Raw genomic sequence first — 19,444 nt, forward strand, 5'->3', positions numbered from 1 at the left:
TGAAGGTTTTTCCTCCTGGTCAGACAGGGTGACTGTGGTTTCCATTCAGGGGTCTCCTCACAGCAGAGGCCTCTGGTAGGCAGAACCTCTTGCTCTGCAGTTTACACATCGATCTGCCTTCCCCACAGCACAATCCTGTGACTCTAGGGACTTATGCTATGCTTGTGGACCAGTTGCATTTCACTGTATGTAAATTACCCAAAATTAGAACCATTTATTGAATTCTAGTTAATATTCATGCTGAAGTGTATAGACTGATACACTTCACCTTACTTTGAAATACATAAAAATAAGATTGATATATGGAAGGAAAAAAGATAGTTGGATAGATTTGTGATAAGGAAAATACAGAAACACATTAACTGTAGGACCTAGGTGGATATTTGGCTATTTGTTAATATAATTCTTCTCCTTTCTTCTTTTTTTTTTTGTGTGTGTTGGAGGGGAGTTTGAGCTCAGGCCTTTGCACTTGCAAAGCAGGCGCTCTACTGCTTGAGCCACACCTTGAGTGCAAAAAGGTGCTTTTTAAAACCACATAATTAGCTTGTTCGTGTGACAGGTTTTTTTTCTTTTAAGCCAAAAGAGACAGACTGGAGCAATGGGAGGGTATGGATTTTAGATTTAAGAGAGAAGCATTTTAAAATCCTAATTCTGGCAAGTTAGTTATTCTCAAACCTGTGTTTATTTGCAAAATGAAAACAATGAGACCTCATCAGGTTGTTGTGAAGATAAAAGGAGAAAATTGATATATGCTAGATAGCCCACTAGATGGACTATAGGAAGTCCTCCTTATATAATACTTTCCTTCTAAATCTCTTGTTTGCAAACTAAAAAGCACGTAAAAGCAGATGTAGCCCTTACTGCTAGAAGACCTCAGAGTGAGCCTAGGGAACCATGCAGTGCTGGAATCAGGGTGTCACATTCTGAGCCAGTTTATGGCCTTATCCTTGAAACTCATAAATGCCCTGCTGAGTCAGAGCTGTGGACAGAAATAGGGTGTGGACTGAAGAGAAAGCTACTTTAAGGAGTTGTCACCTGGTAAGACTGGAATTAACCAGCTTTGAAAAAAAGCACGAATTTCCTGGTCAGTCAGTGCTTTATGAGCTCTTCTGTTTTTGATAAGGATGTCAAAATGCTTGTGGGCAACTGTAAAGTGTAAGTCAGATGGTGATATTTAATCGCTTATGAGACTTTTTTCTTTAAACACTTTTATTAGTATATGATAATTGTACAGAGAATTGCATTGTGACATTTCCATGTATGCATATATTATGCCCTGGTTTGGTTCATCCCCTCCATTAGTCTCCTCTCCCCCCACACTCCCTTTTAGAATGACTTTGACAGGTTTCAGTGTTTCATATCCATGCATGTATAGAAAGTACCTTGGCAATATTAACTCTTCTTTACCTTCCTCATTTTCCTGCCCTTTTTCTTGTCCCTGCTACCTCCTCAGAGGTGTTGATTATTAAAATTTGTACCTGCACATGTAATTATTTCTTTGGGCCATTGATTTCTGTGTGTGTTTCTGTTTTTGTGATACTGAGTTTTATACCTAGGCCCTGGTACATGCCAGGTAGGCACTTTACCCCTGAGCTATATCCTTAACTCCTGGGGCATTGGTTTCTTTCTTGTCATATGCCTCTGCTAGAACATTCTATAAATCCTGAATTGGTCTTTGAATATATGGTTCTATAGGGAAAATATAAAATGTGAAAAATAAATTTTGCTTCTAAGGAATGTACCTCGGAAATAAGGAGACTACCTTAACTACACAGGTGACATCAGAAGACAGTTCAGTGTAAAATCACAGCTTCAAAGATTGTTCATTCCTATAGTGATATTCACATATAAGAACATATTGAAGCATCTGAGCATTTCAGAGTAAGAGGGTACAGTGTCCAAGAAGTCTTGAGAATGCTCAAGGGAAACCATGAAGAATGAGAAATGAAAGCAGTGCACAGCCTTGTGGGACCACACACAATAGCCCTGCAGTGGCGATAGCTAAGGAAGAGAGTGTGTTTTGCTAGTGAACCTAGAATGTAATTTGAAGCCCAGGAGGAGAGGGCTGAGAGCCAGGAAAGCTGGTCATTAGTCTAGCCTTTCACCTATCTCCTCTCATTTATAAAGCAGCCTTGTGAGTGAGGTGATGGTATCCCACTCCGGGAATGGGGAAAGTAAAGCTCAGAGAGGCAAGTGAATCATACCTGGTCACACAAATGCTAAATACCAGGTTTGAACCCAGATTTGCCGAAGTCCAAAGTCCTTCCTCATTCCACCACTTTCAGAGTGACTCATTATACCAAGAAGGACCCTTCATTTCAAGTGAAGCCTAAGCACATGTTTTTCTTTCTGAAGTTACTAGTGTATTGTCTTAAAGTTAGTCTTTATGCCTGCAGATGCCTTTTTTTTCGTCATTAAACAAACAAAAGCTGGCACTGGCAGCAGTTTGATATGCCTCTAACATGGGGGACTAAAAAGAACTATGTGTACTTAACAAGTAGAACCTGTTCTCAGTGTTTAATTAGCTTAACTCCTGTGTAAGAGTTCTTTTAAAAGTAATTATACCCTTTATGAAACACCTATGTAAGTCCTAAGAACTGTTGCTTATGGGTCCCCATCTTGTGAGTCTGCATTCACTTCTAATATTTTTTTTAAAGGAAAAGAGAGTATATGCAGTTAGCTGTATAAACCTCCCTGTGAAATTGGTTGAACACATTAAGTCCAAATACAGAAATGGTTTCATTCTATTGTGGAACTGTCTACTGTTAAAGATGTTGTTGCATGTACTTTTTTCTAGCTTGATTTTGTCTTTACAATGTGAGCTGATTCTACCTGGCCACAGTAAAGATGGTCATTGTATGTTAAAGTTTTACCTTCAGGATTTAGATATGTGATGGCAGTGGTTATCTACTTAACCTGTCTTTTTGGTGGTTTGTCTTTCTTTGGTGGTGTTGTAGTCATTACATTCTTACTTATTTTTATGTTCTTCCCTATTCACAGATGGTGGCCCCCGGGAGACATTGATGCATTTTGCTGTGCGGCTGGGACTGCTGCGGTTGACATGGTTCCTGTTGCAGAAGCCAGGTGGCCGTGGAGCTCTCAGCATCCACAACCAGGAAGGGGCAACGCCTGTGAGCCTGGCCTTGGAGCGAGGTTATCACAAGCTGCACCAGCTTCTAACAGAGTAAGTGCTCATTTCTCCCTGTTTCCCTCCTCTCTCTCATCACTGCTAGCCCTGCCCTCTGAGTCATAGTAGTCCAGCCCACTTGGCTTCTCAGTATGAGTTTGCTGTGGATTAAAACCATAACTCTGTGTCTTGCCTGCTGCTGGAGGTTTGTAAGCTTGCTCTTGCTGACCACTTCATTATCTGTCAGACACAAACGTAAGTCATAGTACCACTTTCTTTCCTCTGACTCCCTGCTTCTTACTTCCTCTATTTTACTGAAAACTCAGAATGACTCTTGTCTGTGGGGTAGCATAATGTTACCAGTGTATACAGTTTGCCCTGGTTTAGTACTAGAGGAAACCATTTTTCCTATGCCATACATATTTTTTTCTGTATGTCCTTTTTTTAGCTTTTCTCTTTATTATTATTAATGTTTTTTTCGTTTATTCATATGTGCATACAATGTTTGGATCATTTCTCCCCACCCCCCCCCGCCCCCCATCCCCTGTCCTCTCCCTTTCCCCCTCTGTATGTCTTTAAAACTTGAGTTAATTAGAAACCATTGCCTTGATGTTATAATCGCATACAGAAAAATTGGTAAACAATTGAGTTTTGGTTTGAATGTAATTTCTGTGAGTAAATTCAGAGCACTAGTCTCTTATGAATAGCAGTAAAAAGCAACTGAGTTGTTCTGGAAATATGCAGTAGGAAATCCTATTTGTCTTTGGGTTCAATTGTTACTTGTTCTGACTCTTAAAAGGCCTTTGGAAGAAGACTGATAGTCCAAATATTTGAGTTCTTTTTCTTATATAAATAGAGGAGTAGGTGCATTAGAACAGCCAACACATTTCATTGGAATATTTATAAAAGGCACAAGGTTTGAGAATAGCTTCTTTTGAAATGTTTTTTATTTGTCTTATGAGCATCATCTTTCATAACACATTGTCTGAACAAAAATAAACCCCATTGGCTCTATTCTTTAGCAATTGAGGGACTCAGAAACTAAGGCATTATTTCCAAATTCTTAGATATCTTGCTCATAACTGATTTCATTTCACTGCATTTTATGTTTTACCATTTTTAGCTCTGTGTGTATGAGGTAATCTGAAAGGACCATGGAGAGATCTCATTGCAACACAACTTAGAGATATATAAAGTGTTTTTATATTTAAATTTTTTTTTTTTCCTTGCTATATGCCAAACTTATAACTTTCCCAGGTAAGCCAGAGAGACGGTTCTTTGCAGGAAGCTTTCTTATGGGTGCTGTAGTTACAGTGGTGATAGGAAAGGCACTCTTCATCTCTCATGAGCTTTGGATACTGAGCTGTCCTATGACAGCATTCCAGAGAGCAGTCTGTTCTTCCTACTTCCCATCTGGCCAGTGATTAGATTCATTCTGCAGTTTGCCTCTTGGTCTCAGGAAGGGAGTCCTTGTTCCAGAGGTTGAAACAATACTATTGTGAAGTTCAAATGCAGTCTGTCCAAATTTGGTATTCTAGCGCATTATAGCTTAAGAGTTTTTGCTGGGAAGTAGTTCAGTAAGGACTGCTATCCAAATGGGGAAGTAAAGTGATTACAACAGCTTCATTATATGCTTGAACCAGGATGTCACAAGACCACTATTGCAGCACAGCTTTAAGAAGAGTATGTTTGGTTATTCCTAGAGATTTTTTTGCTTGCTTTAAAATCCTATTTCTGTTACATGAGGAAAAGACAGTTATTTCCTTTTGATGGGAGAGTGGTAAAAGAAAACTTTAATTTGGGAAATTTCCACATGGAAGACGCTGAGAGCCGGGTATGAGCATCTTGCTGCAGGTCTAGCCCTTACTGAATTTTTCTGAAGCCCAGGGAAAGTGCTGAGTCACAGCTAGCAATTAAAAGGTAAGGAGATCATTCTCCTACTTCCCTTAGTCTTTCTGTAAGACTGGTAGACTTTGCTAGAATTTCAGCCATAATGGGTCAGGACAGATTTTTTTAATTTTTTTATTTTTATTTTTTGCCTGTCCCTCGCCTTTATTGTGCTAACACATACACCCACCCCATAAAATTTATTCTTTTTATCTATTTTTACATGTACAGTTCACAGTGCTCTGTAACCGTCACCACTATCCATTTCCAGAACCTTTTCATGACTCCAAATAGAAAGTGTATAGCCATAGGTGCTAACTCTCCATGTTCCAGCCCTAGGAACCTCTGTTCTTGGTGTGTCTAAGAATTTTCCCAGTCTAGGCACTCATGCAATATTTGGCCCTTACAGGTTTCTTTCACATGGCCTAAAATGTACAAGATTTAGCCATGTAATTACATGCCAATGTAATATGGTATATTTCTAAATAGAGTAGATTTTTAAGCGTTCTCATCAAAAGAATAAGTGGGTGAGGTGATGGATATCTTAAGTAGCTTGATTGAAATAATCTTTTTGCAGTGTATACATATATCAAAAGTATATATCACATAAGTATATACAGCTATTATTTGTTCATTTTTCTTTAGAGACCACATAAAACTGTTGTCGGCTCTTGTAGTCTCTGATGAGAAGATTCCCAGATTTTTTGTGTTCCAGATGGAAGCATCCAGGCAGGACATGTGGGTGTAGAAAGGGAGGTAATGGAGTTTATTAAGGGTTAAGGGAGAATCTAAAAAACAGCACGATGGGCCAAGTATGAGGCTGAAGTAGAGAGAGCACTTTGTCTTTCCAGGTGCTTTTAAAACTTATACTAACCTATGGGAAGGGAAAAACCTGGTGATTCCCACAGTTCATGAGTAGGGAGGGACATGGATGGTCCCTGGATTGCTGTGTGAATAATCTGCACATATTTGCAGTTGAAAAGAAGGCTGAAGGAAAGAGAAGACTGTTAAGTCACACATGTTTTAAGAGTCTGGAACTTTTCCTATTTTAGCCTACCTCACAATCAAAAAGTAGAAATAACCCAAATATTGGTCAACAGATAATGGATAAAGAAAATGCATAGGCAAAATGTATATACACAGAATGGAATGTCCTCCAGCCCTAAAAAGGAGAAAGATCATCTTTATCAGGTGAGGAAACAGAGCTAGAGAGGCAAAGTGACCGGATTACTATAACAGGGTAGTGGGCCAGAAACAGACACCAAATCTCCTAAGAGGCTATGCAGAACTCCTTCCTCTCCCAGGATTCTAACCAATAGGCCTAAGACTAGACTTCATAGGACCTGCATCCCTTTAAATTACAGGCATGTGTTTATGAAGATTTCGTAAAGAATTTGTTATGTGGGATTCACAAAGGGAGAGGTTTGTAGAAAGTTAAGACTTGCCTCACCATACAATACTTTTCTTTCTAATATTTACTAAAATCTTTAGACATTGGATGTCTTACCTGTTCTCTCACCTTTTTGTTGTTTTTCTCCCCACATGGGTCTTTATTTATCACCTCTGTTTACTTATCTGTCTATCTAGTTATCTGTCTATGGAGGTACTGGAGGTTGAACTCCTGAGTATCCTGTTATTGCCAACTTTCACTTGGTACAGTGAAAGGGATTTTATTGACTTGTTCTTTTATTTTAGGTTATTTTGATCTTATGAGAATCTGAACGTATTTATGATCTGAAAATTCATATTAAGGAAAAGGTTCGTATTAAGAAATCGTAGCCCCAGCAAAGTACATGTAGGCCTACTTTATCTTTAGGTGGATACGTTGTCATTGCCCCCAATTTGAAGACAGCATAGAAAGCCCACTAATTCATTAGTGATGGATAGAGTAGGGACAAACCATAGTCTGCAGGCTCTTGGTTTAATGAATGCCAGGAAGTTATAACTTTGACTGGCTGTGGCTTTGGAGCCATTTGAGAAGAGACTGTAAGAGCCAGATGTTATTAAATATTATACCTCACACATCACAAAGAGGAATTTCAGAACCTGTATCATTCATGTGGGGAAAGGACAAAGCTGAGAATAAGAGGCTGCTCCAGGTAGTAGTCAGATGTACACACTTGGAATCCAAGTCTAAGTTAGCATGCTGGCTATATTATTTCAGATAAATTATTTTCCTCCTCAAGTCTTGATGAAGGTTAATAATATCTCCTTCTCAGAATTGTAACCAGGTACCTGGTACTTGTGCTGTGTTAAGTCAGGGCTTATACAGATTCTGGTTATTCTGTGGAGCAAATAAAAGGACTAGTAGTTTTTAAATTTGAAGAGAGACAGCATGGTTTGGTGAAATGCTTAGAGGTGAAAAACTAGATTAAAATCTAAGCTTTCTCACTTAGTAGCTGATATGGAAAAGTCTCATGTTTCTCATCTTTATGAATAATCTGCCTCCATCACAAGGTTGTTAGAGCCAAATGAGATTTGTGCAAATACTTTGTTAAACTTTATGGTGATCTGTTTGAATGTTTTTTACAATTATTTGTAATGACATCAGTAAAAAGGTCACTGATCAATGAAACTCAAATTCCAGTTGATTAGTCTCCTGAGAGTATCTTTTTAGTTACTATAGTTTTCTGTGAATTAAAGTTCATAGAGAAGTTGGGAGAATTGAAGAACCTTTAGTTTTGGATGTAGGGTCTGTCTCTGTGAAGCTGTATCATCATGGGTGATTCACTTAGCCCTTCTCTATATCAGTGCCTTGTTTCTAAGATGGAAAGAGTAAAAGAACTCTCTTCAGCAGATCACTTTGAGAAATATATGAAAGAAGACATAACTTAGTGACTATAATAGATTTCTATTATTGCCCTTCTCTTAATTTTCTTTTCCTTCTATATCACCTTTTTTATACATTAAGGAAAATTTCCCAGTATCTTGAAAATTTCCCATTATCTTGAAGTACTTTTTTAAGGCAGCATTTGAATGTCCCTACTTGGTAAAAGTTTGAGATTATTTCCTGGTGTATTAGATATCACTTTTTTTTTTAATTTTTTATTTTATTCATATGTGCATACAATGTTTGGGTCATTTCTCCCCCCTTCCCCCTGCCCCCTCCCTTACCTACCCCCCTCCCTCCCTTACCCCCCCTTACCCCTCACTACCCAGCAGAAAGTGTTCTGCCCTTATCTCTAATTTTGTTGTAGAGAGAGTATAAGCAATAATAGGAAGGACCGAGGGTTTTTGCTGGTTGAGATAAGGATAGCTATACAGGGAGTACAGGGAGTTGACTCTCATTGATTTCCTGTGCATGTGTGTTAACTTCTAAGTTAATTCTTCGCGAACTAACCTTTTCTATAGTTCCTGGTCCCCTTCTCCTATTGGCCTCAGTTGCTTTAAAGAATCTGCTTTAGTTTCTCTGTGTTGGGGGCAACAAATGCTATTAGATATCACTTTGAATAAAATGAGTTTTGTTCTCTGATGCATGCCTGGGGTGATGGTGTAAAGAATTCTAGATTAATAATCATTTATACTGCTGCCATCCTTGAAGATCTGTTTTTAAAAATTTTAGCTCTGGAGTATTGACATATTTCAGTTACCCTAAGATCCAGTTTAAAAGAATTTACTTCATAAACCTCATCTTGTTTCAGCACTGATTCAACAGTATTTGTTGAATGTTCACACTACATTTAGAAACCAGAGTTGATACATTGCAGGTATCTTTTATTTCAGCCTTACCTAACTGTACTGAAGTAGATGTTACTTGTGTTTTATGGATGGAAAGTTTCATCTACAAAGGCTCAGAACTAAAGTAAGTAGTGTAACACTATTTATTTAGAAAGTGGTAGAGCTACAGTTATACAGACATGCATGGCATAGCAAGGCCCACTCTATCTATCTAACTATAACAACTTGACAGATTCGGCTACTAGAACCAGGATTAAATACCACTTTATCACGAAAGGACTGGATACATGCTTTCCATTTAGCCCCAACCTCTGTCTTTCCTGAGGAAAGCAAGGTCTCACTACAGTGATTTTGCATTTATTACTCATGGTATGATTGTTAAAGTATGGTTGGTTATATTCAGCTGTCATTTTACATTTGGATTCTCACAACAACTTGGTGAGTGGGTAAGGTAAGTATTACCTGAAGCTAGAGGAGTGAAATGTCTTGCACAAGACTACAAAATAACAGAACTAGGCCTAGTCCTGAAGTTCCCTGATTTGTCCAGGTTGAGATGACACATGTGAATGTGCAGAATACAGATCCAACCTGGCAAACACTGATTGTATAGTCATAGGTTATCGTAGTAGGCCCTCTTAGAGGATTTGTGCTGTAAGTTCTCAAGTCATTACAAATGAAACCTGGGTTCAGAGTCAGATGGTAGAGAGCACATATATCATGATAGAACCAAGTACTATTGTGCAAGATGTTCTGTCAACATAGTGACTGTCTTTTTTAGGGTCGCCTTCAAGTACTTGAGAAGTGGGTCCTCAGTAGCTTTTGTGATACAAACCAAATTTGGAGCCTTTGGTTTTGTTTAAGAGAGGAAAAGGTGAAACAGAAGGGCACACTTAGCTTAAAAATCCGCAGAGAGCAGGATTGGAATGACTTGACATTTTCCTGGTCTAAGTCCCATCACTGTGTGATGTAGGTCTTTTTGTTTTAGTAAAGATGAAGTGATAGAACTGCATGGAAACTAGATATCGGGTAGGGGGAGAGTAACATTTAAGTTCTGTCCCGTCCTGTTTTGGAGCTTCACCTGCATTCTCATTTAAAATTTCTCAGCAGACTTCTGAGATGCAGTTGATACATCTAGTATTCTTCTACACGTGGGAAAATGGACCCAGGGAGGGAGGGAGAGCGAGCATGTTAACAGCCTGCCTTTAGGGGCGTTCAGAGGACACATGGGAAATGGACATAGGGAAGGGAGGGAGCAGGGAGTGTGTGTAAACAGCCCACCTTCAGGGCAGGTTGGTAAAGCTAGTATTTTTCTACACATGGGAAAAGGACCCAGGGAGGGAGCGAGAGCGTGTGTAAACAGCCTGCCTTCAGGGTGCGTTCAGAGAAGGCATATTTGGTGGCATTGTCGGGTTTCTACCCAAGTTAACTGGGCTATGACAGCTCCTACATCTGCTTTACAGTGTTGGGTTTGTTCTCTTATAAATTTTCAGCTGAGCAGCTATGACTTTGGATATTTCACATTTTTAAGTCATTTGGCTAGTAATACCAAGATTGCTGTATCTGACATGCTGGAAAGTAATAATGTATCTATATAAGAATAAATACATTTTAAACAATTTATGAGAATATCTCCAGGTAGCATTTATTGTGCTTGCACTGAGCATTTTGCATAAATGGTCATATATTTATCCTCTCCTTAACCCTTTGGAGATGAAGATATCCCCATGTCATGAGGAAATGGCCACAGCTGGTAAGAGATGGAAGAGTGACAGAGCAGCTCCAAAGCCCGTGAACTTTGATTCCGTCTAGGACTTTCTAAGAAGATAGGAGGATTCTAGAAGTTTACTGGAATCACAGCACTTATTTGAGCATCTTTTATTTCTTTCTGCATACCCCTTTTTCTGTTGTCTGAGTGCAAATGGCCCAAGTATGTATTCATTTCCTGTTGCCATGTAACTTGTAGGCCTTAGAGTTTTTCATTAGAGTTGTAGAATTATGCAGCTTCATTGGTGGTAAAAAATTCTCCATGGCAACAGCATGTGATTTTGAAAACACTTGTTTCTGACTTCACTATTGGTGTAAGTAAGAGAAAATAGTGACCTGGAGGATAGGGCTCAACAGATGTATATGAGAAAATGAAGTATCACCTGACACTTTCTACCCTCAAAAAAAAAAAAAAACCTTTCTTTTTTAATTTTTATTGTTTTATTGTTCATATGTGCATACAATGCTTGGGTCATTTCTCCCCCCTACCCCCACCCCCTCCCTTACCACCCACTACGCCCCCTTCCTCTCCCCACCCCCCTTGATACCCGGCAGAAACTGTTTTGCCCTTATCTCTAATTTTGTTGAAGAGAGAGTATAAGCAATAATAGGAAGGAACAAGGGTTTTTGCTGGTTGAGATAAGGATAGCTATACAGGGCATTGACTCACATTAATTTCCTATGCGTGTGTGTTACCTTCTAGGTTAATTCTTTTTGATCTAACCTTTTCTCTGGTTCCTGGTCCCCTTCTCCTATTGGCCTCAGTTGCTTTTAAGGTATCTGCTTTAGTTTCTCTGCGTTGAGGACAACAAATGCTAGCTAATTTTTTTAGGTGTCTTAACTATCCTCACCCCTTCCTTGTGTGCTCTCGCTTTTATCATGTGCTCAAAGTCCAATCCCCTTGTTGTGTTTGCCCTTGATCTAATGTCCGCATATGAGGGAAAACATACAATTTTTGGTCTTTTGGGTCAGGCTAACCTCACTCAGAATGATGTTGTCCAATTCCATCCATTTACCAGCGAATGATAACATTTCGTTCTTCTTCATGGCTGCATAAAATTCCATTGTGTATAGATACCACATTTTCTTGATCCATTCGTCAGTAGTGGGGCATCTTGGCTGTTTCCATAACTTGGCTATTGTGAATAGTGCTGCAATAAACATGGGTGTGCAGGTGCCTCTGGAGTAACCTGTGTCACAGTCTTTTGGGTAAAGAGAAAACACAAACCTTTGATAACCATTTGCACATTATTTTTTTTAGTCAGTTTTGAAGTTCCTTAAAGTATGCCAATAGAAATAATAACTTGAACACTTATTATTGGCAGAAGTAGAAGATGGATCTTTAAGAAAAATAAAACAGGTGTGTTGAGTAAGCATTCTGACTAACATCAATATTCAACTAAAGTTGATATTAGCATAGAGTGAAGTTGTGTAGTAAGAATAAAATAGGATAAGACATAACTAATCCCATACATTTATTAAAATTTAATAGTTCTGTTTTTAGAAGTTTGATCTTATAGTGAAAGAGGACAATAGTTTCTCAGTGCTACTGCGTCTTCGATTGTACTTCAGTCATTGACCTGCATGCACTCTTTCTCCTGGGACACTGACAGTCTCTCAGCTAGCTGGACTGTAGACGGAGTTCAGGAGAGTTTCTAGTAGCTTGTTTTCTTAAAGGATATTTGTATTACAATTCTTTGTTACGTGAGTCATAGACTCCTCTAGCTGCTTAAATTGGTTAATAATCACTTGGACAGGATTTTGTTTAAATGTTTACTATCCACAGCCACATTGCAAGAGTTTGTATTCTTCCTAAAGTCTCTTGTTTTGGCACTGGTCAATAAGAAGGAAATGTACTTGGGCCACATAACTTTCATCACACACATTTTTTCACTTATATATGTATTGAGGATGATTTGTTACAGTTATATACTTTTCCTCATAAAATCTGAAGGTGGCAGTGTTAACATTCTGCTTTTAATTTTTTGGTATGAGATGTGAGTAACTTACAAATAGAACTTTGCCTTGAAAGACCTGTGGCTTGAGTGGAATGAGATTAACAAATTCTTGGAGTGAGTTTACTTCATGCTTATTTAATGCTATGAATGCTAGTTAACGTTAATAAAAACTAGTGTATAGTCTATACATAAAATTTTATAAATTACTTTGACTTAAAAAATATAGTAAGATCTTTCTAAAGTTACCTAGCCAGTACAACTCTCACAATATCAATATGGTCAAACTGGTTCCCTATCCATTTGAAAACTCTTGGTAATTTTTGCAGTTAACATTAACAGTTTCACAATCATTGTAGCATCTTATTCTTATGATAAATAAATATATATTTATATATTATGCTCTAATCAGTAGAATTTCTGTATGAAAGGCACTCACGGAGATTTGTGCTTTAGATTATGTAGAGAATGCTTGGAGAATACTTATTTCAGTACTTTCTCTGTGTTGGCAGAGCTGCACTGACACAGCAGTGTATCACTCAAGTACTGGCCACACGAATCTTCAGAAGGCATCCAACTGTTTGGCTTTAAAAGTGGCAAAACTGAATGTGGGTGTGTCCACATCCTTTAGCACCTGCGGGCTACAAAATGGAAAAATGATACGCACCTCATATCCATGAGGATTAAGTGAGAACCTGTTATTGAAGTTCTTAGAAACTTAGCATGTCTCTTTATCTGAACAGCTAGAAAAGAAGATTCACTGGAAATACTTCAGCCTTGTGTGAATATGACATCTTTTTTTCATCACCATTCCGTTTCTGCTCTTTCTTGCCCCTAATTATAATACCATCTCTTGAAAACAGGAAAATTGAGTTTAGTTTCCTTCTCAGATTTTGGTGGGGAGCGGGGTGAGGGGACTGGTGGTAAATAGTGGTAGGTGGTATAGGGGTGGTTGCCTGATGGTTATCCTAAGCATGATCCGAGTGCTTTTTGTATTTTTAAATCATATCTCAGAAATTGCCCTTTTGATTGATTATGGGACTATGCCAGCCCTGCAGTGACCATATAGGCACAATTTGTTGTAGATTTTGGGCATCCAAACATGGACTCAAAACTCTGCATTATTCTTCATTTGGTCCTTATAACAGACTTAGCACTCTCACTTAACAGGTAAGGAAAGTGAAATGCAAGACCACACAGGTGGTAGTGTTGGAGTAAGGAATCAGACCAAAGCTGGCTGACTTACCAGCTTGTGTTCTAACCTTTACCTTAGAGCTCGTTCTTTCTCTGATATTTAAAAGGACAAAGTTTAAAACAAAGTGCTAATGATTGTAGTTGCTCAAATGATGTCTTTTCCTTTCCTTTATACTCTCTGTGTACTGTTTGTTAAGGGTAATGACAGTTCTGTGTCCTGCTATGGTTTGGATATAGTATGAGTTTCTCCTCCCAAGGGTTCATATGTTGGACTGTCAGTCCTTAGAATGGTGATGGTAGAAGTAGAGCCTAGTGGAGGGAGGTTCTTAGGTCACTGAGGTGCATGCCCTGGGAAGAGCTTAAGGTAGATCTCATGGAATCCCCGAATTTGTTTTCATGAGAACAAATTGTTATAAACGCCTGAACGTGGGGCTTGTGGAATGACTCCAAGTGGTAAGAATGCCTGCCTAACAAGCATGAGGCCCTGAATTCAAACCCAAGTGCCGCCCAAAACAAAAAATAAAATAAAAACCTAAACCTCACCTCTGGATTATTCTTTGGCTTCCTTCTGGCAATATGATCTCTTGCTTCTGCCATTTTGGTGCCATCTGCCATGCGGTGATATAGCCGAGATGACCCTTGCCAGAGCCTCTGCTATGTTGTTAAAACATTCAGCCTCCAAAACTGAGCTAAGTTAACCTCTTTCCTTATACATATTCTGCCTTCGGAATTTCTTTATAATGAAAAGTGGACTAATACACACTTACTGCTCCTCCATCACCACAAATAAACAAACGAAGGAAGGAGTGAGAGGACAACCAAGCATATTAGTGCTGTAATTCCTGTGAATCTGTGTATACACAAATGCATATCTGACAATACCTAGCCTAGCACTGGGTCCCCCAGCACATAGCTGAGGTTCATTTTGGAGGCGAGCAGTTCTTTCTCCCTTCTCCCTACCTGTCCCCATTCTGGATTTGAGCCTCCAGCTCCATTTCAGTGGAGTTGTGCTTGATTTTGTAAGCTCATAGAGCTTTGGAAATGTTATGATGATAGGGTTTCATGGAAGACATTGCAATAGCCCTCAAAATAAGGAACTGATGCAGTTTTTTGTCAGAAGTAGACTCAGAACAAAACACCCTTTTGGGAAGGCTGAACTGACTGCTTTTCTCTAACTCTTAAAGTGGTAGCATGAAGCCAGAACTGAAATAGGATGGGCTTGCGATATTCGTGGTGCTTGGGCAGACATGTGTGAGTATCAGCTTTCAAACAGATGCCTGTTAGTCTCCGTTTTTTATTCTGTGACATTTTCCCAGGCATTTGCTGTAATTCAACAAGAAGCAGTTTTGAACTTCCCCTGATGGCTAGTGGCATTAGGACTGGAAAAGTGTTTTTCTCCCAGTTAATTTCTCTCCATAATTTGCACGTATGTTAGCAATAAGCCCCAGTGTTTTCAGGAGTTGCCATGTGACATTTTTGAGGAGCACTGGCCAAGTATTCTGTAAAAAGTTCCTTGACTTGGGATGTCTGAAGTTTTTTTCAGAATTGAACTTGGAGCAAGGTCTTGGAGAGGAAGACCACATCAATAAACTATCACTCTCGATTTTGTGTGTGTGTGGTGGTGGGGGGGTATTTTCTTTTTTTACCTCTTTTTATTTTATCGTTTTCACATTTACTTACATGTGTATACATTGTTTGTGCCCCTCCATTGCTAATTTTTATAATTTGAATGTGTCGTAATTTGTAGCTGTAGAGTAGCTGTTATTGTGGGTAGTGAAAACAGGCATATAAGTTTTAGAATTGGGTCTGGGTACAGGTTCTGATCTTTTCTTTTGCTAACTGTTTATTCTTGGGCAAATTACCTCTCAAGTCTGATTTTCCTAACATGCAAAATGTAAATACACCGATACTTATGTCAAAGTTGTGAGGATTAAAGGTAGATAATACTGTCTGGTTGAAAATTTACTTCTTATTATTGCTGACTTTTTTTTTTTCTTTATGCCTTTCTCCTCTTAATGTTTTGTCACCAACACTAAGAAAAAATTCTAGTCCCCACCAGGACTCACACAGTTCTGTGAGAATCGACCCGGTACAGCTCAGACTTCATAACATTTTCCTTATGCCATTGTTTTCTCTGTACAGCTGCACTGGCCTTGACCAGTTTAGTGCCACTCCAGGATTTTTGCATTTGCTGTACCCTTTGTCTGGTATTTTTTGTTCCACTAACTCCATTTGCTGGCTCCTACATATCATTCAGGTCAGTTGACATGTCACCTCTTCAGAAAGTTTTTCCCCACCACCTATCTAAAGAAGTCAGGTTATGCCTCTCTGTACTGTAAGCTGTGTTTTAATAGGACCTTGGTTCTGTTGGTCCTTCGTCAACATATTTTAAGTATCTAGGAAAATAGTAAATGCATTAGTATCTATTGAATGTTTGAATTAATAATTTATAATAATCTTTACCTTTAGCTTTCTGGAAATGTGCTATGCTAAGGCATGTTGAGACTTAAGTTTGAAAACAATACATGCAAGACCAGGCTTCAGGCAGAGCGCATGTTTAATACAGTGGGATGCCATTTCTGGCATTTTCTTTGCACAAGATTTTGGAGACTTTTTCCATAAAAAAAAGGCCAGTGTGAACATTTGAAACAAGTGTTCATGTAGTGCCCAACCCATTTGCAGATACTGAGATAATGGTTTCTGTGTGACCAGTCCCTCCTGTTTCATACAATTTGGACTTGCATTTTAGGCTTCCTATGGAGTAAGTCTACATTCCCTATACACGTGTGCTGTAAATATCTCTGGGACTTTTGCATATGCACTTCCTTTTAGAGCAGTGTGTGATTTTGAAAATGGCCTTGTCAAGTGTTCAGCAGAATACCTCTTAGTGCCATTTAAAAATGTAATCTGAAGAGATACTTTGCTTTTAGCTTATTTACAGCTCGTTAATCCACATAAGTTACTACAGTGCATCCAGTAAATAAATTGCTTGGAATGAATAAAAAAATGATATTTTTCACTTATTCAAACCATAGCTCTGTGAAAACTCAGTTGGTTTACCTAAATTCCATCTACAGTGGCACTGTCACGTAGAAGATTAAATAGGACATTTTTGTTGAAAGTGCTCTGAAAAGCTGGATAATGCTTTACTGTTGCATTATTTTTCTCGTTAACTGTGATTTGCTCTCAGTACTTCACACTTCATTCAAGGAAATCATATCCATAAGTTGCAGAAGCTCTTTGCGACATGGCTGTTAAAGATACTAGCTTTCATTTGATTAAAACTAAACAAACAAACAAAAAACTTGACCAATTGGGAACTTTAAAAATCCTCGTGAATATTATCCAGTTGGTTTTCAGCTTTGTCCAGTGGCTCAGTGGCTGGTACCACTTTCCAGGTGCCATCTAATACTATACTTTTTTCTCTCTTCCCCAATATTTGTTGACATTAAATTTATTTTTCCAGTAATTTACTTTTAGAGTGTTTGCTTCTGTGATGAACTAGAAAGTTAAAAACCAAAAGCCTTAATTCTTTGTAAATAATTTGAGAAGTTTTCTCTGGATCCACCTAATCTTAGTGTGTAGTGCTATTGTCCAGGAGAACAAATCAGTATTACATGCTTCTGTAAAAGCAGCAAATTAGAGGAGAGAGATTAAAACAAAGTCACATGCGGTTTGTGGAAAACACATTACATCTTTATTGTGACCTATTTTATTGGCCTAACTGCTTCTAGGTAAGATTTACCTGTTTCAGGAATAATTTATGAAAGCTGCTGAATCAGGTCAGTGGGTTCTATAAAAACATCAAGGTAGATGGTGAAGTGGCTCAAGTGGTAAGAGCGAGTGTGAGGTGCTAAGTTCAAACCCCAGTGCTACCAAAAAAGAAATAAAGGGAGAGAGGGAGGGAGGAAAGAAAGAAAGGAAGAAAATACTATGCAAGGTCATTGGACTGTTTAAGTGTGGATTTTTTTTTTCTTGAAGCTTAATCACAACCTGCTGTTTTGTCAAATGACCTTCAAACCTAAAGGTAGGGGTCTGTCCAGACTAAGGCACAAAGTTTTCTTTTTCTTTTTTCTGAACTGAAATAGCTAGTTTACAGAGTGATGACTTCATTGTGATTAAGTTACTGATTTCTGTAACTTTTATCAAACAATTGATAACAAATTGTTTATTAGAATTGTGGAATCTTCACAGTTGAAAAGCTTATTAATCTGATTTTAATGGTCATCATTACATTTTGTTTATTAAGTGTTTAAAGCATTCAACTAACATTAAATGTTAATTTCTGATTTTCAAAAGTGTTAAAACTGCTGAATGTTGGAGTGAACTTCTTTTACTTCCTGATGTTTTACTTCTGTTAAATTATTTCCTTACGGTAAAGGCCAAGACATTGCATAATTAGGTCAAAGGATAAAATTAACATCTGCATCTCCAGCATTCATTGCAGTCTTGCCAGTCTTAGCTCTACACTTCCTTTTCAAATCAGCTGGCTATGTTTTACAGCCTTGCCTACACATTAGAGTCAGCTGGGATTGTAATTACACATTAGATTCTCTGGGGAGCTTTAGTAAACACTGATACCAAAGGCCACTTTATAGAGATTTTGATTTAATTTTTGTGTGTGTGATCTGGATATTAGAATGTTTAAAAGCTCTGTACACAATTCTAAAATGCAGCCAAGGTTAGCATGTTTTAGTGAGGAAACTTCGGGCTTAACAGTGTCTGAAAATTAATTCCTGAGAGCTATTTGTTGAACTTGGTTGGTGGCTTAAATCTGATTCAAAAAGAGAAAAACAAGTAGCTTGATCACATCAGTAAATAATTCTAGGTCAGTCTGATATAAAATTGATTTAACTTTAATTGGTATATTTCATGGTGATGCATATATAACTTGTATTATGGAAATGGAAATGTATCAGAAATTACATTTTCAAGACCTGGAAAGAAATGTGGGACCAGAACACACAACTTTGGCAATTAGAAGTAATTTTGTGTGGTGGGTACAAATGGTGGCCCTAAATCTGGGCTTCGTTACTTACTAGCTGTAGGTCAAGTTACTCAGCTTCTCATGACTTCAGCTTCCCCAAATGCAAATCCAGGTAATTAAACACTTCACAAGATAGTTAAGAGAATAAATGGGATGGCGGGAGTGCATGATTCAATATCTGACACATTGTCAAGCAATTTATAAAAGCAGTAGAAAAATGGCTATGGTGTGTACTCTCCTTGTTTTGGTAAGAAAGTAGAAACTAGTATTTCATGAATATTTACTGCATATCTCTAGTAAGTCCATATCTCTCTATGTGTATTTAAGCCTTAGTGTTGTAAGGAAGCTACTTGAAAAACCTCTGGCTGATTGTGGTGGCACATGAGACCATATCTCAAAAACAAAATACAAAAGCAAAATGGCTAGGGCCACAGCTCAAGTAGTAGAGCACTTGAGGTACTGGGTTTGATCCCCAATCCTGCAAAACAACAAAAACTTCCTTGTGGCACATAGAAAGTAAATCATTTGTGTTAGAAAAGACTGGGAAAAATGAGATTCTCCTCAGACCTCAGTACCAGTGCAGGTTCCATCACATTGCCTTGTGGGTTATTCTGCAGTAAGCTGGTGTGGCAGGTGGAGTGTTTTCAACTCTTAGGAAAAAGTAGGTGCTGGTTGATGTCAGTTTGTGTACAATGTGCCATTTTCCAGCATGACCGTTAGTATTATCTATCATTTGACTAGAGAGCTCAGTTTGAAAACAGCCAGGCAGTGAGAATTTGGGCTAGCCATCAGTCCTACACTTTGTTACAGTCTCATCAGTAGCTCCTCATTCTATTGAGTAACTCAGCAGGT

The 19,444-nt window shown here is 38.3% G+C and overlaps 1 protein-coding gene across 11 annotated transcripts in view; it reads left to right on the forward strand.

The window, feature by feature from the left end:
• Akap13 (A-kinase anchoring protein 13) overlaps nucleotides 1-19,444 on the forward strand; it is a 273,195-nt gene that overhangs the window by 105,859 nt on the left and 147,892 nt on the right. For 9 of the 11 annotated variants that reach the window (XM_020185782.2, XM_074061538.1, XM_074061537.1 and 6 more), the window contains exon 5: nucleotides 3,001-3,184. In XM_020185782.2, coding sequence (XP_020041371.2) covers nucleotides 3,001-3,184 — 184 coding nt within the window. Of the gene's footprint in view, nucleotides 1-3,000; nucleotides 3,185-3,279; nucleotides 3,383-13,584; nucleotides 14,857-19,444 lie in introns of those variants that run through there. The other 2 variants (XM_074061544.1, XM_074061543.1) reach the window with 2 other exon arrangements.

The sequence above is a fragment of the Castor canadensis genome, chromosome 19 (genome assembly GCF_047511655.1).
Source record: "Castor canadensis chromosome 19, mCasCan1.hap1v2, whole genome shotgun sequence".
Classification (NCBI taxonomy): domain Eukaryota; kingdom Metazoa; phylum Chordata; class Mammalia; order Rodentia; family Castoridae; genus Castor; species Castor canadensis.